This window comes from Rhinoraja longicauda, chromosome 42, assembly GCF_053455715.1.
Source record: "Rhinoraja longicauda isolate Sanriku21f chromosome 42, sRhiLon1.1, whole genome shotgun sequence".
NCBI lineage: Eukaryota > Metazoa > Chordata > Chondrichthyes > Rajiformes > Arhynchobatidae > Rhinoraja > Rhinoraja longicauda.
This window is the reverse complement of record NC_135994.1, coordinates 8711209-8736663: the sequence shown is the minus strand read 5'-3', so window position 1 is coordinate 8736663 and position 25455 is coordinate 8711209. Positions and strand designations below refer to the sequence as shown.

General features: G+C 48.9%; 1 protein-coding gene across 4 annotated transcripts in view; it reads right to left on the bottom strand.

Annotated features, from left to right (window-relative positions):
• Positions 1–228: 228 nt before the first annotated feature.
• LOC144612040 (acid-sensing ion channel 1-like) overlaps positions 229–25455 on the bottom strand; it is a 655031-nt gene continuing 629804 nt past the window's right edge. For all 4 annotated transcript variants that reach the window (XM_078431520.1, XM_078431518.1, XM_078431519.1 and 1 more), the window contains 3 exons: positions 21391–21470; positions 8695–8799; positions 229–5482 (listed from right to left, as the gene is read on the bottom strand). In XM_078431520.1, the coding sequence (XP_078287646.1) occupies positions 5378–5482; positions 8695–8799; positions 21391–21470 (290 nt within the window). In that variant the 3' untranslated portion in view covers positions 229–5377. The remainder of the gene's footprint in view (positions 5483–8694; positions 8800–21390; positions 21471–25455) is intronic.

The window sequence follows — 25455 nt, the reverse complement described above, 5'->3', positions numbered from 1 at the left end:
ACTTAATGCAGGCAGCTCCCGTGGTCGGGATGGAACCCGGGTCTCTGGCGCCGTGAGGCAGCAACTCTACCGCTGTGCCAATGTGGGAGTGTGGGCACGCGGTATAAGGCCGCAAATCGCCTCCAGCTTGTTGTCTGCCATGAGGGTGATCGTTCAACGCGAGAGGAAAGGAACCAAGAGATGGAGGCGCTTTGCAATAATGACGACACTTCACATTTACGATGGCATACTATGATATATATTTATTAATATCATATATGTAAAGAAGGGCATCTTTGCTGACGGCAGGTACAATATACTTGAAAATTGGTTTTCTCACAAGAAGCCATGATCTTTGTGATTTGAAAGCTCCAATCTCTATGACTGCGCGTGTATCCAAAACTGACCCGAACTGCCCAGGATTGAACAATTCTTCAGCAGGTCACCTTTTCACTTGTGCAAGTCCACCCTGACTAGCTGATGGGATGGAAACACTGCCACCGATGAAATGCTTTGAACCGATGGGGGCAACTTTTATTTCACAGAACGGCCATTGTTTTTTTAGCTTAGGCGAAGCGACGGAAAAAACGTATATTCTGAAGAGCAGTGAAGAGGAATCTCGCACTGACACTTCACTTAAACATCCTAAGGTTACCACTGAAGACAAACAAAAAATCCCTTTGCCTTGCTTTTTGATAATCAAGCGTGGGCGAATTCTGAATCAGGACTGCAAAATACCACAGGATGACAATCAAAAGTGAAGAAGTGACAATGTTTGCTTCAGCTACAGAAACTATTCATTGCAGCTCCCATTTTACAATGACTTTGTACAATGATAGTGGATCATTCGTGGCACACTACCATTCTGTCCCCTTGTGCTTTTTCTGAATCAAACTTGTACATAGTACATATAGATCCCATGTTAAAGGCTAAATGTTTGTTTTGTTTCTCATACAAGTAAAGGCAGTCTGAAGTCAGTAATAAGGAATGGCACAATAGCTTTGCACTATTACCAGTGTCTAATGGTTTCTATACATAACACATTAAGCTAAATGACTAAGATGCAAGTCAATGGACTGTATCTGATGTTATTTGGCAGCGCTGCGACCTAACAGGAATTGCACAGGCTTGATGGCTCACTGGATATCGCTCTCCTGTCTCGGCCCGGAGAAAGAAGCATTTAAAGGAGTGTCAGAGATCTTGCACTCAGAGTCGGAGACTGCCACACAAGAGGCTGGGAGACAGGCAGCGTGAAGTCTCTGGGACAATGAACCAGACCAGACCACATCGTCCTCACTGGAATCTCTCCTTTCCAGGAGGCAAGCTGGGATTTTCCGGTGGGATGCAAAGAAATAGCCCTGGAAAACTGTGTCTTGTGGATTGAGCTGCCAGCAATTAGACTGTGCAGAGGATTCTCACTGCCCTGCCTTCCTCCATGCGTGAAGCAAAACGCTTCCGAAAGGCTGCCAGCATGTGCTCTACCTTGAGTAGAAAGCAAACCTTAATCTGCGCTCAACATACGCAAAGCTTGAGAACAGACGGTGCTTCAAGCACTGCTTCTGCTCAACCCTTTGTTAAATGTAGCCAGCCGATTCCAACTTCACCTCTGCCCAAAATGTCCTCCTCTCATAAGGGGGGGCACTGATTAAATGCCTTCTCTGAAGGTGACAACTGGAGATTGGTTCTTCCTCTGCAGATTCATGTCAACAGGTGGAAAGTTATCCGTTTCTTCACACCCTTTATCAGAGTCTGGCTTTTGACCTGAAACGTCACCCATTCCTTCTCTCCAGAGATGCTGCCTGTCCCGCTGAGTTACTCCAGCACTCTGTGTCTATCTTCTATCCAGAGATGCTACCTGTCCCGCTGAGTTACTCCAGCACTCTATGTCTATCTTCTGGACTGAGTTACTCCAGTGTTATCTTCTCTCCAGCGATGCTGCCTGTCCCGCTGAGTTACTCCAGCACTCTGTGTCTATCTTCTCTCCAGAGATGCTGCCTGTCTCGCTGAGTTACTCCAGCACTCTGTGTCTATCCTCACTCTTCACCATGGGCGGGTGAGAGCAGGCACAAAGCCAAGGCAGACTCAGCCAATGTGGGTGATGAGTCTCGCAGGCTTAGGCACTGCAGCTTGTAAACGCAAGCTACTTCCACAAAAAGCAGCAATGTTGTTACTGCAACAACAATAAGTGGCAATAAGCTCTAGCAGCGGAATTAGGCCATTCGGCCCATCGAGTCTACTCCGCCATTCAATCGTGGCTGATCTATCTCTCCCTCCTAACCCCATTCTCCTGCCTTCTCCCCATAACCCCTGACACCCGCACTAATCAAGAATCTATCTATCTCTGCCTTACATATACCCACTGACTTGGCCTCCACAGCCGTCTGTGGCAATGAATCCCACAGATTCACCACCCTCTGACTCGACAAATTCCTCATCTTCCTAAAGGAACGTCCTTTAATTCTGAGGCTGTGCCCTCTGGTCCTAGACTCTCCCACCAGTGGAAACATCCTCTCCACATCCACTCTATCCAGGCCACTCACTATTCTGTGTGTTTCAATGAGGTCCCCCCTCATCCTTCTAAACCCCAGCGAGTACAGGCCCAGTGCCTTCATACGTGGACTCAATCTTCCCCAGGATCGTTCTTGTAAACCTCCTCTGGACCCTCTCCAATGCCAGCACATCCTTCCTCAGATGTGGGGCCCACAACCTAGTGGGTTACCTTCAATGTGACACCGGTCACCGATCGAAAGGGAGTGGGTGGGGGGACTCAAAGGCTAAGCACGTTGCTGACTCTTTGTGGTGTGGGCTAGGACCCATGGGAATGGCCATGTCCTGTGCTGACTTTAAGAGCGTCCCAAGTCCGGGCCGTTCGTGGTGCTGGTTTAGTCCCTGTTTTAGGTGGCTGTGCTCCAGTTGCTTGTCACAGGAGTCTTGGCTGACTATCAGTGTCTGACGGTCCCTTGTACAGCAGCGTCTCTCAGCTCTCACACAACCATTGCCCGGTCCACAGAGGTCTTTGCAGCAGTTAGTTGCACTCACTGCAGCCCGACCCTCTGATTCTGAGTCATTTAAAATGCCCAAGAGCGTAATATTTAGCACGGAGCCTCGCATGACTCAATGTCAGGCTAGTTTCAAATGATTACTCTTGCACTGTGAACGAGATAGTCCGACCTTTTGTCAATTTTAATTCTCAATTTCATCTACTCTCGCAGTTGGCGACAGACGGTTTCTTAAGACAGACTCAAGCGCACAGACGACTCTGTGGAAACTCTCCTTCAAGCATCAGATGCATGACATCTTGCACAACAGGTTTGTAAGAGTATAATACAGTGGTGGAGAACGGCAATGTGGAACTGAACCAAGGTGTGAGTCATGATCATCCATGCTGAAGACAATGATGTTTGTGTTGCCTACATCAATGGTCACCGCACACTACAGTCTTAAGCAGGCTGTGGTTTTCTATCAGGGAGCTCGCATCAGGACAGTCTGAAGAAGGGTCTCGACCCGAAACCTCACCCATTGAGTCTGAAGAAGGGTCTCGACCTGAAACGTCACCCATTCCTTCTCTCCAGAGATGCTGCCTGTCCCGCTGAGTTACTCAATAAATTAACATAGAAAGAAAGGATTCTTCCTTCAGTCCAGGTTTGCTCTAAGCGCCAATCCCGACACAAGGTACTTTAGTCCAATTTAGTTTAGTTTAGAGATACAGCGTGGAAACAGGCCCTTCGGCCCACCGAGTCCGTGCTGACCAGCGATCCCCGCACACTAACGCTATCCTACACACACACACTGGGGACAATTTACATTTATAGCAAGCCAATTAACCTACAACCCTGTACATCTTTGGAGCGTGGGAGGAAACCGGAGCACCCGGAGAAAACCCACGCAGAACACGGGGAGAACGTGCAAACTCCGTACAGACAGCGCCCGAGGTCTGGATCTAACTGGGGTCTCTGGCGCTGTGAGGCAGCAACTCTACCGCGTTGGTGGCATCCTGCCCGATGGGCATCTGACCTTCACCCAGGAGGTATTCGCTAAAGCAGGGGTTCCAGAGTACGGGATTGGGTCGGGCACTGAAGTGTGCTGTTTGAGTCCAATGATTCCCAGCACTCTGTGCAGCGAGAGCATTGCAGGAACTGATGGCGGTACTGAAAGCCCGTCTCGCACAGTGGTCACGGACGCTCACAGCGCAGGCTGGTTACCTGGCACTGCCATGGGGCTACATGCTCTGTGTCAGTGTCTGCAACTCTGGCCACGCGGACTCTGTTCACACACATATTACGCGGCAGTGGGTGAGGCTGGGGTCTCCTTTATTCTTCCATTTCTTGTTTGGAAGCATCAGCACAGAGGCCAGGTGTCAACTATGGCCAGCCCAGAGCTGGAGATCTTTACCTCCGCTGTGGCACACTGGGATCTGCTGCTAAACACACAGCCAGCTTTAAGCCACAACCCTTCTCCTCCTCCCAATGCTCTCGGTTCCGCTCAGCCTTTCTTGCTGGCTTCCATCTGCTGCCAGCTTCTCTCCGGCAGGCCAGGCAACGTCACGCTGCCAAGAGCATTGGGCTAGGAAACTGCACAACCACAACACGACTACTTGACAAGAGAGGGGCATGCGCCTCTTTTCTTTTTAAGGAAAAAAAAGAGGAATTCCTCTCGGGTTGCAGAACAAAATGGAGGAGGCAGCAGCAGCAGCCGGCCTTGCCACCCGGCCTGATGGGCCTCGTGGCCATGGGTCACCGATTCACCGCGGCGTGTCTCGGCGGGAACAAAGTCGTACACTAGCGCTGGCCAATGAGCGGACCGGACCCACTCACCCAGCCTGCACTGCTCACCCTCCCCTCCCCTCCGACACTCCTCCACCTCCTGTGAGCGGACTCTAGTGTAAGGTGACCATTTGGCGACGGGGCCCACAGGTTGCCGATGAACAAATGCTGTCACGGTAAAATGAGCTGCTGCAGCAAGTGTTCTCACGCGATGAGATGCAATGGAATCTAAATGCTTTTCTCTGAAGCTTAACAACATGGTCACACAAGATAACACAAGCGGCCTACATAATAAGCGTTTACGATAGGAGTGAATAAAAAATTCCTTTTACAAAACTGGAATATGACTCTAGATGAGAGAAAAAAGTTGCTTTCTTCTTCTTCTTCTTTTGAAAAGTTAGTGAGCAGAGTCCACGGAACAGTCATCCCCAATACAGCCATTTTGTTGCCAGCGTAGAGGTGGGTTGTTGCTTTGCTTTTGAGTGTGTCTCCAGAAGGGTTGTTCAATGACTTTGGTAGGTCAGGATTGGACAGCTCCCCATCTCCGTGGTAGGTCCAGTCTCCTCTCTGCTCGTTGAACGGTGGGGTAAGTGGGGTGTATGCGGGTGCTGCCAGTGGTGCGGTCGGCTCCGCCATCAGCAGGTGAAGTCCTCGAAGGTGCTGCGGGGCGGGTGGTGAGGTAGAATGTTGGCCGGGTACGTCATTCCACCTGGGTGGGTCCTTAGGTTCTCACATGGGTTCTGTGTGCGAGAGGGAAGGGCCGTGCACCAACGGTCAACGTTTAGCTCAGTTTAGAGATACAGCGCGGAAACAGGCCCTTCGGCCCACACCGCCCAGCGATCCCCGCACACTAACGCCATCCTACACACACTGGGGACAATTTACACTTATACAAAGCCAATCAACCTACATACCTGCACGTCTTTGGAGTGTGGGCGGAAACCAGAGCACCCGTAGAAAACCCACGCAGGTCACGGGGAGAACGTGCAAACTCCGTACGGACAGCGCCCGTGGTCAGGATCAAATCCGGGTCTCTGGCGCTGCAAGCGCTGGAAGGCAGCAACTCAACCGCTGCGCCACCGTGCCACCCTGAGGCTGCCACTTTCACCCATTTTCCCCGTTAAAACCCCGCATACCCCCACTTCTGGTCCCCCGGACAGAATTAGGTGATCTAACGAGGTAACTAATGCCAGTTGGCAGGTTGTTCAGGAAGCAGGGGAAAAATGCTTTTCCCCAATTCCTCGTGGAAGGGTAGAAACAAGGAACTGCAGATGTTGCTTGACAAAAAAAAGATACAAAGCACTGGAGTAACTCAGCTGAGGGGGATTTCCGGGACGGGGGGGGGGGGGGGTGGGATGTATCCTGGACAAGGATGGGCAAATAATCATATAATGTTCAGGGTGGTGGGTGTATGGAACGAGCTGCCAGAGGTGGTAGTTGAGGCTGGGGCTATTGCATCATTTAAGAAACAGTTAGACAGGTACATGGATAGGACAGGTTTGGAGGGATATGGAGCAAACGCGGGCAGGTGGGACTAGTGTAGCTGGGACATGTTGGCCGGTGTGGGCAAGTTGGGCCGAAGGGCCTGTTTCCACACTGTATCACTCTGTGACTCTATGAAGGGCCTGTTTCCACACTGTATCACTGTGACACGATTCAGTTTTTAAGAATATTTGTTTTTACTTTGAATTACGGTGGTGGGTTTCTTTGTATTCTTTTGCATTGTACATATTATTGTAAATAATTGACTACATTTTTGTGGGGGGGAAATGAAAAGGCGTGTGAGGTGGGACAGCGGCCTACTGTGCAAGAGGCAGCCTGGGCCTGGGTAGTGCGACTGCCGCCCACTGTGTCAGGCTTGGGTAGGGGCTGGGAGGAGGATGGTGCTGGAGAGAGTGCGAGTCACAGAGTCACAGAGTGATACAGTGTGGAAACAGGCCCTTCATAGAGTCACAGAGTGATACAGTGTGGAAACAGGCCCTTCATAGAGTCACAGAGTGATACAGTGTGGAAACAGGCCCTTCATAGAGTCACAGAGATGAGTTGAACCGGTACTTTGGATCTGTCTTCACTAAGGAAGATACAAACAATCTCCCAGATGTTCTAGTGGCCAGAGATCCTAGGGTGACGGAGGAACTGAAGGAAATCTACATTAGGCAGGAAATGGTGTTGGGTAGACTGATGGGACTGAAGGCTGATAAATCCCCAGGGCCTGATGGTCTGCATCCCAGAGTACTTAAGGAGGTGGCGCTAGAAATTGTGGACGCATTGGTGATCATTTTCCAATGTTCTATAGATTCAGTATCAGTTCCTGTGGATTGGAGGGTAGCTAATGTTGTTTCACTTTTTAAGAAAGGAGGGAGAGAGAAAACGGGAAATTATAGACCAGTTAGTCTTACATCAGTGGTGGGGAAGATGCTGGAGTCAATTATAAAAGACAAAATTGCAGAGCATTTGGATAGTAGTAACAGGATTGTTCCGAGTCAGCATGGATTTACGAAGGGGAAATCATGCTTGACTAATCTTCTGGAATTCTTTGAGGATGTAACTAGGAAAATTGATAGGGGAGAGCCGGTGGATGTGGTGTACCTTGACTTTCAGAAAGCCTTCGACAAGGTTCCACATAGAAGATTAGTGTGCAAAATTAGAGCACATGGTATTGGAGGTAGGGTACTGACATGGATAGAAAATTGGTTGACAGACAGAAAGCAAAGAGTGGGGATAAATGGGTCCCTTTCAGAATGGCAGGCAGTAACTAGTGGGGTACCGCAAGGCTCGGTGCTGGGACCGCAGCTATTTACAATATACATTAATGATTTGGATGAAGGGATTAAAAGTACCATTGCAAATTTGCAGATGATACAAAGCTGGGTGGTAGTGTGAACTGTGAGGAAGATGCTATGAGGTTGCAGGGTGACTTGGACAGGTTGTGTGAGTGGGTGGATGCATGGCAGATGCAGTTTAATGTGGATAAGTGTGAGGTTATCCACTTTGGTGGTAAGAATAGGAAGGCATATTATTATCGGAATGGTGTCAAGTTAGGAACAGGGGACGTACAACGAGATCTGGGTGTCCTAGTGCATCAGTCACTGAAAGGAAGCATGCAGGTACAGCAGGCAGTGAAGAAAGCCAATGGAATGTTGGCCTTCATAACAAGGGGAGTTGAGTATAGGAGCAAAGAGGTCCTTCTGCAGTTGTACAGGGCCCTAGTGAGACCGCATCTGGAGTACTGAGTCCAAATTTGAGGAAGGATATTCTTGCTATTGAGGGCGTGCAGCGTAGGTTTACTAGGTTAATTCCCGGAATGGCGGGACTGTCATATGCTGAAAGACTGGAGCGACTAGGCTTGTATACACTGGAATTTAGAAGGATGAGAGGGGATCTTATCGCAACGTATAAGATTATTAAGGGGTTGGACACGTTAGATGCAGGAAACATGTTCCCAATGTTGGGGGAGTCCAGAACAAGGGGCCACAGTTTAAGAATAAGGGGTAGGCCATTTAGAACTGAGATGAGGAAAAACTTTTTCAGTCAGAGAGTTGTGAATCTGTGGAATTCTCTGCCTCAGAAGGCAGTGGAGGCCAATTCTCTGAATGCATTGAAGAGAGAACTAGATAGAGCACTTAAGGATAGCGGAGTCAGGGGGTATGGGGAGAAGGCAGGAACGGGGTACTGATTGAGAATGATCAGCCATGATCACATTGAATGGCGGTGCTGGCTCGAAGGGCCGAATGGCCTCCTCCTGCACCTATTGTCTATTGTCTAAATCTTTTCCCCTTCACTTTAAACCTATGTCCTCTGGTCCTCGAATCCCCTACTCTGGGCAAGAGACTCTGTGCATCTACCCGATCTATTCCTCTCATGGGCATGCTGGAGCCATGCAGCGAGCAGGATGCGACAAAGCAACGTGCAAACAGCTGGCACACCACAGAGTGAAGAGAGTGATACTTGCATGGCGCTTGATGTCATCCAGGCTCAGGGTGACTCCTTTGTTGTTGTTGTTTCGCTTCTGCTGTTTCCCGTACTTCAGCAGGCCGCACAGCTTGTGCTTCAACACCTGGCGACAGAAAATGGCCGACGGTCACTGAGGGCATCACCTGACTGGTCACATGGTGCCGGAGGCAACAAGGCGTCCAAATGACAGCCAGCTCCGGGAAAACCAAACTCCTCCGGTTCTGGCCGCGCACTCATCCCTGATGGAACCGCATCAAAATCGAGCTCACACCTTCAACTGACAAGACCTGATTATCAAAGGACACAGTGCTGGAGTAACTCAGCGGGTCAGGCAGCATCTGTGGAGAACATGGATAGTTGACGTTTCACAGAGTGCTGGAGTAACTCAGCGGGTCAGGCAGCATCTCTGGAGAACATGGATAGGTGACGTTTCACAGAGTGCTGGAGTAACTCAGCTGGTCAGGCAGCATCTGTGGAGAACATGGATAGGTGACGTTTCACAGAGTGCTGGAGTAACTCAGCAGGTCAGGCAGCATCTCTGGAGAACATGGATAGGTGACATTTCGGGTCGGGTCTGAAGAAGGGTCTCAACCCAAACCTCGTCTATTAATATTCTCCAGAGATGCTGCCTGACCCGCTGAGTTACTCCAGCACTTTGTGTCTTTTTCTATTTTAACCAAACTTAATCCCAGCCCTCACACTGGTCCAATGCTCTGCTCACAGTTCACAAGGAATAACCTCTGAGTGAATGTGTCTCTTCTGTAATTCAGGATTTGAGTTTAGGAGCAAGGAGGTCCTACTGCAGTTGTACAAATTCTCCAAATTTGAGGAAGGATATTCTTGCTATTGAGGGAGTGCAGCGTAGGTTTACTAGGTTAATTCCCTCAAATTTTGAGCCCAAAACTGCACACAGAACTCCAGGTGCGGTCTCACTAGGGCCAGGTACAACTGCAGAGGGACCTCTTTGCTCCTATACTCAACTTCTCTTGTTATGAAGGCCAACATTCCATTGGCTTTCTTCACTGCCTGCTTTACCTGCATGCTTCCTTTCAGTGACTGATGCACTAGGACACCCAGATCTCGTTGTACGTCCCCTTTTCCTAACTTGACACCATTCCGATAATAATGTGCCGGCGTGGAATTCTCTGCCTCAGAAGGCAGTGGAGGCCAGTTCGTTGGATGCTTTCAAGAGAGAGCTGGATAGAGCTCTTAAGGATAGCGGAGTGAGGGGGTATGGGGAGAAGGCAGGAACGGGGTACTGATTGAGAGTGATCAGCCATGATCGCATTGAATGGCGGTGCTGGCTCGAAGGGCTGAATGGCCTACTCCTGCACCTATTGTCTATTGTCTATTGTCTATTCTTACCACCAAAGTGGATAACCTCACACTTATCCACATTAAACTGCATCTGCCATGCATCCGCCCACTCACACAACCTGTCCAAGTCACCCTGCAACCTCATAGCATCTTCCTCACAGTTCACACTACCACCCAGCTTTGTGTCATCTGCAAATTTGCTAATGCTACTTTTAATCCCTTCATCCAAGTCATTAATGTATATTGTAAATAGCTGCGGTCCCAGCACCGAGCCTTGCGGTACCCCACTAGTCACTGCCTGCCATTCTGAAAGGGACCCATTTATCCTCACTCTGTGCTTTCTGTCTGTCAACCAATTTTCTATCCATGTCAGTACCCTACCCCCAATACCATGTGCTCTAATTTTGCCCACTAATCTCCTATGTGGGACCTTGTCGAAGGCTTTCTGAAAGTCAAGGTACACCACATCCACCGGCTCTCCCCTGTTAGATTTAGCTCTTGGGGCTAACGGAATCAAGGGATATGGGGAGAAAGCAGGAATGTGGTACTGATTTTGGATGATCAGCCATGATCACATTGAATGGCTTGAAGGGCCAAATGGCCTTCTCCTGCACCTATTTTCTATGTTTCTACGTTTCTATTCTTGTACCAATCACTTTACATCAGCGGCCCCTGGCTTTTGACCCCTCTACTATAAGAAATAAACCTTCCTCTTTAGCCGTAACCTGGTGCCAAGACAACAGCCTGTCCCTCAATGGCACCAAGTCAAAAGAGATAGTGATCGACTTCAGGAAGTGAAGCGGTACACATACCCACACACACACACACACACACACACACGTTGACGGTGCCAAACTGGAGATGGTCAAAAGCTTCAAGTTCCTTGCAATAAATATCGCCAGCAATTTGTCCTGGACCAGCCACATCAAAACAACGGCCTAGCAAGCTCACCAACGCCTCTACTGCCTTAGAAGGCTGAGGAAGTTCAGCATGTCCCCAACAACTCTCACCAACTTCTACAGATGCGCCCCAGAAAGCATTTTATCGGGATGCATCACAGCACGGTTTGGGAACAGCTCCATCCACGACCGCAAGAAATCGCAGAGAGTTGTGGACGCAGCCCAGACCATCACACAAACCAACCTCCCTTCCATCGACTCCATCTACACCTCACGCTGCCTCGGCAAGGCCAGCAGCCCAGACCATCACACAAACCAACCTCCCTTCCATTCACTCCATCTACACCTCACGCTGCCTCGGCAAGGCCAGCAGCCCAGACCATCACACAAACCAACCTCCCTTCCACTGACTCCATCTACACCTCACGCTGCCTCGGCAAGGCCAGCAGCCCAGACCATCACACAAACCAACCTTCCTTCCATCGACTCCATCTACACCTCACGCTGCCTCGGCAAGGCCAGCAGCATAATCAAGGACCAGTCACACCCCGGCCACTCCCTCTTCTCCCCTCTCCCATCGGGCAAGAGGTACAGAAGTGTGAAAACGCACACCTCCAGATTCAGGGACAGTTTCTTCCCGGCTGTTATCAGGCAACTGAACCATCCTCTCACCAACTAGAGAGCAGTGCTGAACTACTATCTACCTCATCAGTGACCATCGGACCATCCTTGATTGGACTTTACTGGCTTTACCTTACACTAAGCATTATTCCCTTATCATGTATCTGTACACTGTGAATGGCTCGATTGTAATCACTGATTAGCACGCAACAAAAGCTTTTCTTCGGTTTAAACCAGCATCTGCAGTTCCTGGGTTTTGGATGGACACATGGATATAAAGGGATATAAAGGGAATGGAGGAACAGGAATTATGTGCAGGTAGATGGATATTTTTAAGGCAGAGATAGATAGATTCTTGATTAGTGCGGGTGTCAGGGGTTATGGGGGGGAAGGCAGGAGAATGGGGTTAGGAGGGAGAGATAGATCAGCCATGATTGAATGGCGGAGTGGACTTGATGGGCCAAATGGCCTAATTCTGCTCCTATCACGTATGACCTTATAGGATTGGTCTTGGCATCATGTTTGGCACAGACGTTGTGGGCCAAAGGGCCTGTTCCTGTGCTGTACTGTTCTGTGTTCGATGGTGATATTTTCAGTATTAAATATTCAGCCCCAATCAGAGAACCAGGTACAATTCTGATCACCCCATTATGAGAAATTTGTTTTGAGTTTTCTCAGGGTTTGACAGAAGTTCAACTGAAGGGTAAATGATTATTTTTACTGGATGTAATGGAGTAACTAACAGCCACTTATCCATAGAACGATCCTCATTCTGTGATCCTCCCTGAAGTGCTTTACTAAATGTTAATGGCCATTAACACCAGTTTAATTGAGAGGGTAAATACATGATATGGACATATGCAAAGATCACAGGGGGGTGGGGAGCAGTGATATAGTGGGAATAACTCAGCTGAAGAGCTAGCACCAGCTGAATGGGCTGAATGGCCTTTCAGTTTAGTTTAGAGATATAGCGCGGAAACAGGCCCTTCGGCCCACCGAGTCCATGTCGACCAGCGATCCCCGCACACTAACACTATCCTACACGCACCAGGGACAATTTTACATTTTATACCAAACCAATTAACCTACAAACCTGCACGTCTTTGGAGTGTGGGAGGAAACCGGAGCACCCGGAGAAAATCCATGCAGGTCACTGGGGGGAACGTACAATCTCCGTACAGACAGCACCCGTGGTCAGGATGGAACCCGGGTCTCTGGCGCCGTGAGGCAGCAACTCTACCGCTGCGCCACCGTGCCGGCCCTGGCTTCCCTGTGCTAAAATGATTGAGGATATTCACAGATCTGGAGGCGAGGGGAGGACGTCAACGTTGAATTGTAGCGGTGGGATGATTAATGAGTGTTTTTATAATTTTGTTTGATTGTACAGAACCCCCCCTCAGAGATTCAATGGCTGGCAAAGAGTTCAAGACATTTCATTTTCTCTATTTGTTCGTTCACCTTGCTGGCAAAGGCAGCATTTAATGTTCATCCCTAAATGCCCTTGAGAAGGTGGTGGTGAGCCGCCATCTTGAATCGCTGCAGTCCTTCTGGTGTTGGCACTACATGAGTGAAGCTCCATTCAGAAGCTCGACAGCATGTAAGCCATAGCGGGCTACTTGGTTGGCACACCATCCACCACCCTGCACCCTGGGTTAATTCCTGGAATGGCGGGACTGTCATATGTTGAAAGACTGGAGCGACTAGGCTTGTATACACTGGAATTTAGAAGGATGAGAGGGGATCTTATCGAAACGTATAAGATTATTAAGGGGTTGGACACGTTAGAGACAGGAAACATGTTCCCAATGTTGGGGGAGTCCAGAACCAGGGGCCACAGTTTAAGAATAAGGGGTAGGCCATTTAGAACTGAGATGAGGAAAAACCTTTTTCAGTCAGAGAGTTGTGAATCTGTGGAATTCTCTGCCTCAGAAGGCAGTGGAGGCCAATTCTCTGGATGCATTCAAGAGAGAGCTAGATAGAGCTCTTAAGGATAGCGGTGTCAGGGGGTATGGGGAGAAGGCAGGAACGGGGTACTGATTGAGAATGATCAGCCATGATCACATTGAATGGCGGTGCTGGCTCGAAGGGCCGAATGGCCTCCTCCTGCACCTATTGTCTATTGTCTCTCATCCTACTCACTCCCTCCTTGACCTTATGGAACACACGATCTACCTGTGGAGCCACTTTCAGGGAACTATGTACCTGAGTTCCTTGATCCCTCTGCTCTACAACACTCCCTGTCTACCTGTGACGCCACTTTCAGGGAACTGTGTACCTGCGCTCCTAGATCCCTCTGCTCTACAACACTCCCTGTCTACCTGTGACGCCACTTTCAGGGAACTATGTAGCTGCGCTCCGAGATTCCTCTGCTCTACAACACTCCCTGTCTACCTGTTTAGTTTAGTTTAGAGATACAGCGCGGAAACAGGCCCTTCGGCCCACCGAGTCTGCGCCGACCAGCGATCCCCGCACACTAACAGTGTCCGACACACTAGAGACAGTTTACAATTATACCAAAGGCAATTAACCTCCAAACCTGTATGCCTTTGGAGTGTGGGAGGAAACCGGAGCACCCGGAGAAAACCCACGTGGGTCACGGGGAGAACGAACAAACTGCTCCAAGTCAGCGGTGTAAAACAAGCCTGATATCCCAAAACTGCCACAAACTGGGCCAGTAACATAACACCTCACCACAAAGTAGGTGGTACAAGATAGAAAACGGTATTGAACGAGGTTGAAATGGAATTTCATCCTTGAGTGAAAGCAGTTTGTTGGCTTTCCACACAGCCATTCCCTGCTGGGTTGTAGCGAGGCAAATCAACTCACTCCTTCATTACCGGCGTCGCGAGAGAAATCTATTGAGATGTGGCACGTTTCCCGTCCGATGTTCCTTCAATAAATAAACCCAATTATGGGAAGAACAAGCAGTGCTTGGCAGCATGCTGTCAGATTAGATTGTACACTGGGGCATGGTTATCCTAACTGAGCCAGAGCCTTTGCATTGTTTCAGTCAGGCCGGTGTTTCTCGGACACATGCCCATGTCCAGTTGCCCTCTGATTTATGTAGCCTGTTTTGTCCCCTCCCACGCCATTGCTCAGGGCTCTGCTTGAATTTCCCAAAAGACTGGAGAATAAGCACAGGAGTAGGCCGCATCTAGCCCACCCTGTCATTCAATATTATCATGGCTGAACTCCCTGACGCCCCATCTCTTCTGTGCCAGTTCTCCATCACTCTCAATCCCCCCCCCCCATTTCCTTCAAGCACATATTTGAATCCACTTTAGTTCTAATTTAGTTAGTTTATTGACACATGTCAGGTACAGTGAAAAGCTTTCTTGTTGCGTGCTAACCAGTCAGCGGAAAGACTGTACATGATTACAATCGAGCCGTCCACAGTGTACAGATACAGGATAAAGGGAATAACGTTTAGTGCAAGGTAAAGCCCGATTAAAGATAGTCCGAGGGTCTCCAATGAGGTAGATGGGAGGTCAGGACCGCTCTCTAGTTGGTGAGAGGATGGTTCAGTTGCCTGATAACAGCCGGGAAGAAACTGTCCCTGAATCTGGAGGTGTGCGTTTTCACACTTCTGTACCTCTTGCCCGATGGGAGAGGGGAGAAGAGGGAGTGGCCGGGGTGAGACTGGTCCTTGATTATGCTGCTGGCCTTGCCGAGGCAGCGTGAGGTGTAGATGGAGTCGATGGAAGGGAGGTTGGTTTGTGTGATGGTCTGGGCTGCTGGCCTTGCCGAGGCAGCGTGAGGTGTAGATGGAGTCAGTGGAAGGGAGGTTGGTTTGTGTGATGGTCTGGGCTGCTGGCCTTGCCGAGGCAGCGTGAGGTGTAGATGTAGTCAATGTACTTCAGTACCTCTTGCCTGATGGGGGAGGGGAGAAATACCCGTAGTGATCACAACTCTCTGGAATAGAGAATTAAAGAGACGCACTCAGCAAGAAGAAATATCCAGAGACCAGAGTGGATTGGGTCCACAAGGTAAGTGCCCTGTGAAGATTGCTGATGCATCAAGAGGAGTGTGCCATGCAAGTGAACCGCTAATCACCTCCCCTCCCCCGTCACCAGCAGCCAACGTGACATCCCCTTTCTGCAGGATTCGGAACCACTCAGAATCACATAGGGTGGGGTGGGTGTATAGAGCGAACTGCCAGAGGAGGTACTGAGGCAGGCACCAGAACAGCACTGAAAAGACACTTGGATGGGTACATGGATAGGAAAGGCTTGGAGGGATATGGGCCAAACGCGGGCAGGTGGGACTTGTGCAGCTGGGACATGTTGGTCGGTGTGGGCAAGTTGGGCTGAAGGGCCTGTTTCCACACTGTATCACTCTGTGACTCTATGAAGGGCCTGTTTCCACACTGTATCACTCTGTGACTCTATGAAGGGCCTGTTTCCACACTGTATCACTCTGTGACTCTATGAAGGGCCTGTTTCCACACTGTATCACTCTGTGACTCTATGAAGGGCCTGTTTCCACACTGTTTCACTCTGTGACTCTATGAAGGGCCTGTTTCCACACTGTATCACTCTGTGACTCTATGAAGGGCCTGTTTCCACACTGTATCACTCTGTGTCTCCTCACCTCCCCCCAACCCCAAGATACTGGAGAACATTCAGAAGGTCATGTTTTGAAGAACACAGAGTGCTGGAGTAACTCAGCGGGTCAGGCAGCATCTGTGGAGAACATGGATAGGTGACGTTTCACAGAGTGCTGAACTCAGCGGGTCAGGCAGCATCTGTGGAGAACATGGATAGGTGACGTTTCACAGAGTGCTGGAGTAACTCAGCGGGTCAGGCAGCATCTGTGGAGAACATGGATAGGTGACGTTTCACAGAGTGCTGGAGTAACTCAGCGGGTCAGGCAGCATCTCTGGAGAACATGGATATGTGACGTTACGGGTTGGGACCCTTCTTCAAACCTTCTGAAGAAGGCCCCGATCACCTATCCAAGTTGTTCAGAATCGTTGCCTGACCCGCTGAGATAATCCAGCACTTTGTGTTCTACAAGATTCCAGCATCCTGCTCTTATTCTCTACAGTACTTTTGACTCCATTTATCCATCTACACCTCACGCTGCCTCGGCAAGGCCAGCAGCATAATCAAGGACCAGTCACACCCCGGCCACTCCCTCTTCTCCCCTCTCCCATCAGACAAGAGGTACAGAAGTGTGAAAACGCACACCTCCAGATTCAGGGACAGTTTCTTCCCGGCTGTTATCAGGCAACTGAACCGTCCTCTCACCAACTAGAGAGCGGTCCTGACCTCCCATCTACCTCATTGGTGACCCTTGGACTATCCTTGATCAGACTTTGCTGATCAAGGATAGCAAATCCTTGCACTAAACGCCATTCCCTTTGTGCTGTATCTGTACACTGTGGACGGCTCGATTGTAATCATGTGCTGTCTTTCCGCTGACTGGTTAGCACAACAATGGTCAGTCAGTATCGCTCTCTAGTTGGTGAGGGCGGTTCTGTCATCAGGTAACTGAACCGTCCTCTCACCAACTGGAGAGCGGTCGTGACCTATCATCTACCTCGTTGGAGACCCTCGGCCTATCTTTGATCAGACTTTGCTGGACCTTATCTTGCACTAAACGTTATTCACGTTATTCCCTTTACCCTGTATCTGTACAGTGAGGGCAGCTCGATTGTAATCACGTGCAGTCTTTCTGCTGACTGGAGCATTTCACTGTACCTCGTGACAATAAACTGAACTAAACGGAGCAACCTTATTTACTGCACTGCTACTTTCCGGGTGGGGGGTTGGAGGGCAGCTGAGGACACCCACTCTAACATTCTCCCTCACCCTCTGCATGTGTTCGTGTCTCAAGATTTATTGTGCATGTTCGTGTTTGTCCTCCCCAGATGCATTACCGTACACGTTCCTGGATCGAATCCCATTTGTAACCTCATCTTCCCGCAGCCTGCAACCACATTGCTGATTGCTGTGCGATCAGAACGTGTCTTAATTGTGGCCCCTGCCTTTCATAAGTTCACAAGTTCTAGGAGCAGAATTAGGCCATTCGGCCCATCAATCTTCTCCGCCATTCAATCATGGCCGATCTATCTCTCCCTCTCACCCCCCTTCTCCCGCCTTCTCCCCGTAACCCCTGACACCCGTACTAATCGAGTTTACTCCATTTCTATATGAAAAGTAGTTCAGTGCAGTTCAGTTTAGCTTTTTTCATGTGCACTGAGGAGAGATGGAATGGGTGACGTTTCGGGTCGAGACCCTTCTTCAGAACCGAAACGTCACCCATTCCTTCTCTCCAGAGATGCTGCCTGAGTTACTCCAGCTTTTTGTGCCTATCTTTAGCCTAGCCACTACCATAAAACAAGAGAGCTGTGAGGCAGCATTAAACTCATCCGTTCTTACCTTTTTAACCCAATTAATGTCACTTTATGCTTTAATTCATTTTAAACTTTGTTTGAGGCTGAATGCAGGACTTTTCATGGGATGATGTCATTGAAATCCTGCTCGTGGTATTCCCCGAAGGTCGTAGGTTTGGCATAAATCACAGTCCCTGGGCCTTCAATAATCCGACTGTTTGTTCCCCCTCTGGAGGCTTTGTGATTTGCAGTGGCAATATTTATCCTGGCAAATCTGCAAAGTTGCTGAGTGATTACTACCTGGCAGCAAGTATTCATTCAGTGCGCTAATGATGAAGTGCATTATCTTTGTTTGTGCTTCACCACTGCATTTCTCGGGCATGGTACCATCACACCATTGCTGCCATATCCCTGCATGCTCTCATTTCTCCCTATTTCTGCAGCCAACCGCGCAGCATCATAACCCTCGAAGAAATCGGTCCTCCTCGAATTCTGGTTCCTGCGCCATGCCCAATATTGTTATTGATTTATTATGATCTGGGAGGTCATAGAGTGGCACAGTGTGGAAACAGGCCCTTCGGCCCAACTTGCCCACACCGGCCAACATGTCCCATCTACACTAGTCCCACCTGCCTGCGTTTGGTCCATATCCCTCCAAACCTGTCCTATCCATGTATCTGTCTAACTGTTTCTTAAACGTTGGGATAGTCCCAGCCTCAACTACCTCCTCTGACAGCTCGTTCCATATACCCACCACCCTCTGTGTGAAAAAGTCACCCCTCAGATTCCTATTAAATCTTTACTCCTTCACCTTAAACCTATGTCCTCTGGTCCTCGATTCCCCTACTCTGGGCAAGAGACTCTGTGCATCTACCCGATCTATTCCTCTCATGATTTTGTACACCTCTATAAGATCACCCCTCATCCTCCTGCGCTCCAAGGAATAGAGACCCAGCCTGCTCATTGTTTACTCAGAATAGCTCCAGCTTGTTGGTTGGTATGTTGGGCACACAATGATTACAAAATTCTCTTCTCCCGCCTACCCCATTCCATCCCACCAACCTCAAGAGTCCCAGACAAAGCCAGACACTACAGAATTTTCACAGTTTAGTTTAGCTCAGAGATACAGCGTGGAAACAGGCCCTTCAGCCCACCAAGTCCACGCCGACCAGCGATCACCCCGTACACTAGTTCTGTCCGATACGCACTTGGGACAATTTACAGAGGGCCAATCAACCTACAAACCTGTACGTCTTTGGAGTGTGGGAGGAAACCGGAGCACCCGGAGAAAACCCACGCAGGTCACGGGGAAAACGTACAAACTCCGTACAGACAGCACCCGTGGTCAGGATGGAACCCGGGTCTCTGGCGCCGTGAGGCAGCAACTCTACCGCTGCGCCACCTTGTGTTGTGCTGCCCTTGTGATGATGAAGGAACGGCGATATATTTCCAAGTCAGGATGGTGTGCGCGATTGGAGGGGGAACCTGCAGGCGATGGCTCTCCACCGATCCCACTGCCCTTATCCTCCTTGCAGGTCATGGGTTTGGGAGGTGCTGTCGGAGTAGCCTGGGCGAGTAAGTGCGGTGAACGTTGTCGATGGTGAATATTCAGTGTGGACCAGGTGCAATTCAAGCAGGCTATCACAGACACGAAATGCTGGAGTAACTCAGCGGGACAGGCAGCATCTCTGGAGAGAAGGAATGGGTGACGTTAGGGGGTCGAGACCCAAAACATCACCCATTCCTTCGCTCCAGAGATGCTGCCCGTCCCGCTGAGTTACTCCAGTTTTTGTGTCTATCTTCGATTTAAACCAGCGTCTGCAGTTCCTTGCTACACATTTTGTTCAGGATGGTGCTGGGCTTCTTGAGTGAGATAAGTGAAGAAAGTAATTTGCGCTGAAAATATTCAGGGTTTAGCTCCAGTCAATGATGTATTCTGGGGCAGTGGGGATTGCTATGGTCGCAAGTGTTTATACTATTATTGACTTGGTATCAGTCCTTACAAGTAAATATTGTTGAGCTTCCATTTGGCATTGTGTCTTGTTTCTAAACAGCGTGATTATAATTGGAGATTAATTGTAATGAATGGAATTGAATTGGTAAATTGCCACAGGCAAAATTGAAGGCAATTATTGCTCTCATCTGCTCTGCCTCAGGCACAACGTACATTTAAATGAAAATGGACATTGCAGCGAAACTTTCCCAGCCTCTTAGCTGTCTTTAGTTTCCTCATTGACCATTTCGTGACCACCTAGGCTAAATGGCTGCCTGGTACTGATTTTTGAAAATTCTGAATTCTGTCTTCACTTTGAACGACTTTTCATTGAACAAATCACTAAGTGCAGGGGTAACTCAGTGGGCCAGGCAGCATCTGTGGAGGGAATGGGTAGATGACGTTACCGGAGCACCCGGAGGAAACCCACGCGGTCACAGGGAGAACATGCAAACTCCACACAGACAGACAGCACCTAAGGTGACAATGAAACCCGGGTCTCCGGCGCTGTGAGGCAGCGGCTCGACTCTACACCTATTTAAAGATTTCCTGCAATTTGTCTGTGGTGATATTTTAAGGTAATATAATGAACATTTTAAGGTAATATAATGAAGGAGACGAGATTAATTGATTAGTAGATTATTATCTTTGTGCAAATAACTCAAATGAAGGCATGAAAAGCTGGTTGAGCCCGAAATGGCAGTTAGAATGAACAGTTGGAAAATTTAGCAGATGGACTAGAATCCTGAAGCGGATGGTCGAAAATCAGGCATCCAGCGGGTTTACGAGAATGATCCCAGGAATGTGTGGGTTAACATATGATGAGCGTTTGTCAGCACTGGGCCTGTACTCGCTGGAGTTTAAAAATGATGAGGGGGACCTCATTGAAACTTCCCGAATAGTGAAAGGCCTGGATAGAGTGGATGTGGAGAGGACGTTTCCACCAGTGGGAGAGTCTAGGACCAGAGGGCACAGTCTCAGAATTAAAGGATGTACCTTTTGGAAGGAGATGAGGAGGAATTTCTTCAGTCAGAGGGTGGTGAATCTGTGGAATTCATTGCCACAGAGGGCTGTGGAGGCCACAAGTCAGTGGATATATTTAAGGCAGATAGATAGATTCTTGATTAGTGCGGGTGTCAGGGGTTACGGGGAGAAGGCAGGAGAATGGGGTTGGGAGGGAGAGATAGATCAGCCACGATTGAATGGTGGAGTAGACTCGATGGGCTGAATAGCCAAATTCTGCTCCTATGACTTATGAAGAGAACTGTCAAACCTTCCTTGAACAAACTACTGTGGAAGCTGCATGCGGCATCACTGACAGCCAAAGAGGAGATCCCGGGAAAAATGCACATGGTCACAGGAAGCACACGTGGTCAGGATGGAATCCGGGTGTCTGGCACTGTGAGGCAGCAACTCAACCGCTGTGCCACCGTGCCGCCCTGAATGTGCTTCCTCTTAAATGCAGAAGTTCTTGCATTCGCAACGTAATAAGACGCCGTTATTTTGCTACGGCTTTTTACTACTCACCTCATACACGTAGTCAAAGACTTCCAGGATTGTCAGAAGGCTTGCACCAATAAATAATCCCATTTGCCCTCCAATGTCACCTTTGAACATAAAATCACAGAAGATCCTGATTAGTGCGGCTAAATGGCAGTGAACTTGTTCCACGTACTAAATCAAAATAGCTTGCTGGAAGCTTGGCACCTTTCCTCAATATACCGTGCATGCAATCCCACAGAGCCTATCATAGATAAAGAATATGTTTCAACACCATTACCTCTCTCTGAGACCATTCCGTTCCTCCATTCCACTTAGTTTCGTTTATTTTAGAGATACAGCGTGGAAACTGGCCTTTCGGCCCACCGAGTCCGCACCCATTCATACCAGTTTAGTTTAGCTTAGAGATAAATCGTGGAAAGAGGCCCTTCGGCGCACCGAGTCCGCGCCCACCAGCGATCCCCCGTTCTATTCTACACACACTTGTGACAATTCCCCAATGGAGATGTGTGGGGCAGGTTGTTTACCCAGAGGGTGGTGGGGGCCTGGAACGCGCTGCCAGGGGTGGTGGTGGAGGCAGATTTGATAGGTGTTTAATGGGCTTTTGGACGGGCACGTGGATACGCAGGGAATGGAGGGGTGTGGATCACGTGCAGGCAGAGATCAGTTTAACTTGGGATCATGTTCGGCACAGACATTGTGGGCCGAAGGGCCTGATCCTGTGCTGTACTCATCTGCGATTTATCAACAGCAAGAGCACAGTGGGGAGCAGGGGGAAAGAATAAGAGCATAGATCTCTTTGCATTGGTTTTTAAAAGTCCCAAGGGATCAAATACACACTCAACTCACTGTGAAAGTCCAGTTCAAGACCTTCGCAGCCAAGAGAATCTCGTCTTGTTGGATCCCAGAATTGACCATTGGTTGAAACTGGAGTTCCACATTGGTGTGACACACCAACCAGGATGACAGTGTGATACAACCCTTTTACAGAACGGCAGAACAACTTAGCAAACGAAGCCATTCGGCCCATCGCGTCCGTTCTAGCTCTCTGGAGAAGTTGTCTGGTAGTTTTTTTCCAGTGCTTCCTCCTCTTCTTCTACCATCGACCGTTTTATCAGCCCGTAGGCTCCAAATCATCACAATTACCAAGGAAAGGAAATAATTCTCCTCCTCTCGCCCGTGGCTGATAGTAGAAATATAGAAAATATGTGCAGGAGTAGGCCATTTGGCCCTTCGAGCCAGCACCTCCAGTTTAAATTCTATTTGGAATATTTTGGAGGACCAAGAGCCACCGCCATTCACTGATCATCCAAAACCCGTTCCTGCTTTCTCCCCATATCCCTTGAATCCGTTAGTCCAACTCCCTCGCTAGTCTTTGAGTGTGCTTGTTGCGATGCAGGTAGTGCACAATATCAGTACGTCACCAGCCTTTCCACCTATCACTCGGATAGGCTGTCCATTTAAGTTGGGGTTTCGCTGTGCTCCCACGCCTGATTGGAATGTCAACTTCACCACTAAATCCAAAAGTCATCTATACACTAAAACTCTTGTTTGTTTGTTTGTTTGTTCCTGAACTACAGCCAAAACGGTACACGATAGCGCGACAATTTTAGGCCCACCTTACTCACCGTCGTCCCTTTGGTGCTAATGGAAGAAGTTTCATTGAAATCGGTGTTATATTTTTTAAGTTATTCACATTTTAAAGTTTAAATCGATCTCCAAAAGATGGAGGGGGGAGGGAGGGGGAGGAGGGAGCGGGTCAGGCAGCATCTCTGGAGAACATGGATAGGTGACGTTTCACAGAGTGCTGGAGTAACTCAGCGGGTCAGGCAGCATCTCTGGAGAACATGGATAGGTGACGTTTCACAGTGCTGGAGTAACTCAGCGGGTCAGGCAGCATCTCTGGAGAACATGGATAGGTGACGTTTCACAGTGCTGGAGTAACTCAGTGGGCCGGGCAATATCTCTGGAGAACATGGATAGGTGACTTTTTGGGTTGGAACCTTTCTACTGACCTGAAACTTTACCTATTCCTTTTCTCCAGAGATGCTGCCTGACCCACTGAGTTACTCCAGCACTTTGTGTCTACCGTTTGTATAAACCAGCATCTGCAGTTCCTTCCTGCACAGAGACAGGACAAAGCCTGGCGAGTGATAGGTGGAAGATAGACTCAATAAGCTGGAGTAACTCAGCGGGACAAGCAGCATCTCTGGAGAGTAGGAATGGGTAACGTTTCAGGTCGAGACCCTTCTTCAGACGATAGGTGGATACATAGAGCATGTTGGGCCGAAGGGTGTGGTTTAATGCTGTTTGACTCTATGATCAGTTTTATACTGAAGAATTAGGCCTGTTCAAAACTGAGCTGAAACTATACAAACATATTATTATTTGGACTTTTAAGGTTATTACTGTCGACTGTTATCTGTATCAATCTAGCTTGGATACAACCCATATTTCAGAAGTAAAAGTGCAGAGTTTGAATGATTAACATTAGCCATTCTTGCTCTCTATACGACAACACTGTTGAGTTTAATTTAGAGATACAGTGGAAAAACAGGCCCTTCGGCCCACCGAGTCCGCGTCGACCAGCGATCCACGCACATTGACACTACCCTACATACAAAGGACAATTTACAATTTTACCAAGCTAATTAACCTACAAACCTGCACGTCTTTGGAGTGTGGGAGGAAACCGGAGCACCCGGAGAAAACCCACGCAGGTCACGGGGAGAACGTGCAAACTCCGCACAGACAGCACCCGTGGTCAGGATGGAACCCGGGTCTCTGGTGGCGCAGCGGTAGAGTTGCTGCCTTCCAGCGCCGGGGACCTGGGTTCCATCCTGACCACGGGTGATGTCTGTGCGGAGTTTGCACGTTCTCCCCGTGACCTGCGTGGGTTTTCTCCGGGTGCTCCGGCTTCCTCCCACATCCCAAAAACGTGTGGGTTTGTCGGTTAATTGGCCCTCTGTAAATTTTCTGTGTCGGAAGTTTAAAGTGAATATCTTGAGCAAGTAGTTAGTGTAGCTTCCTCTAATCTCTCCTCAGATTGCTTTTAAATCTTTCCCTCCCACCTTAAAGCTGTGCCCTCTAGTTCTCGATGTCCCTACCCTAGGAGACCCATTGCTTATTGAAGACAGAATGACAGTTCAATTGACGTAGCAGCAAACTGAGGCAGAAACCACCAAAGTTTTCACATTCCCCGTGACCTTCTAGATTGTACACCCACGATTCCGATAATTCGAATTTTGATCCACACTCTCAGCGTGGGACTGATTGCCTTTTGTTCTGTGTACACAGAACTTTCATTTCAGCATGATGGTTAACAAAAGCCGTCATTACATGCCAGGCCAGGATATTTAGAGTGCAGTCCGATGAAATCAAGATAGAGCACAAGCAATTACCACCGTCTTCACAGTTGTATCTGTGTGGTACGGTGGGACTAGTGTCGATGGGGCATGTTGGTTGGCCTGGAGGTTTTGAGAGGTGGATGGGGTGCCATATCAAATGGGGTCTCTTCCAGTGAATAGTGTTGTGCTTCTCACAGGCAAGTGCAGAGTACCCTATCATATTCCTGACTTGTACCTTATCGATGGTGGAAAGGCTTTAGGGAGTCAGTCAGTGAGAATACTATTTATTCACAAAATGCTGGAGTCACTCAGCAGGTCAGGCAGCATCTCGGGAGAGAAGGAATGGGTGAGAGAAGGAATAGTGAGAATACTATTGTCTAATAAAGACAGATGTTTAGAGTAACAGTCACACAGTGTGGAAACAGGCCCTTCGGCCCAACTTGCCGTCACCAACCAACATGTCCCAGCTACACTCGTCCCACCTGCCCGCGTTTGGCCCATATCCCTCCAAACCTGTCCGATCCATGTACCTGTCCAAATGTCTTTTAAATGTGATAGTCCCTGCCTCAATTACCTCCTCTGGCAGCACATTCTGTATACCGACCTCTCTCTGTGTGAAAAATGTTTACCCCTCAGGTTCCTTTTAAATCCTCCCCCCTCACCTTAAACCTGTGCCCTATGGTTCTTGATTCCCCAACTCTGGGCAAGAGACTCTGTGCATCTACCCGATCTATGATTTTATACA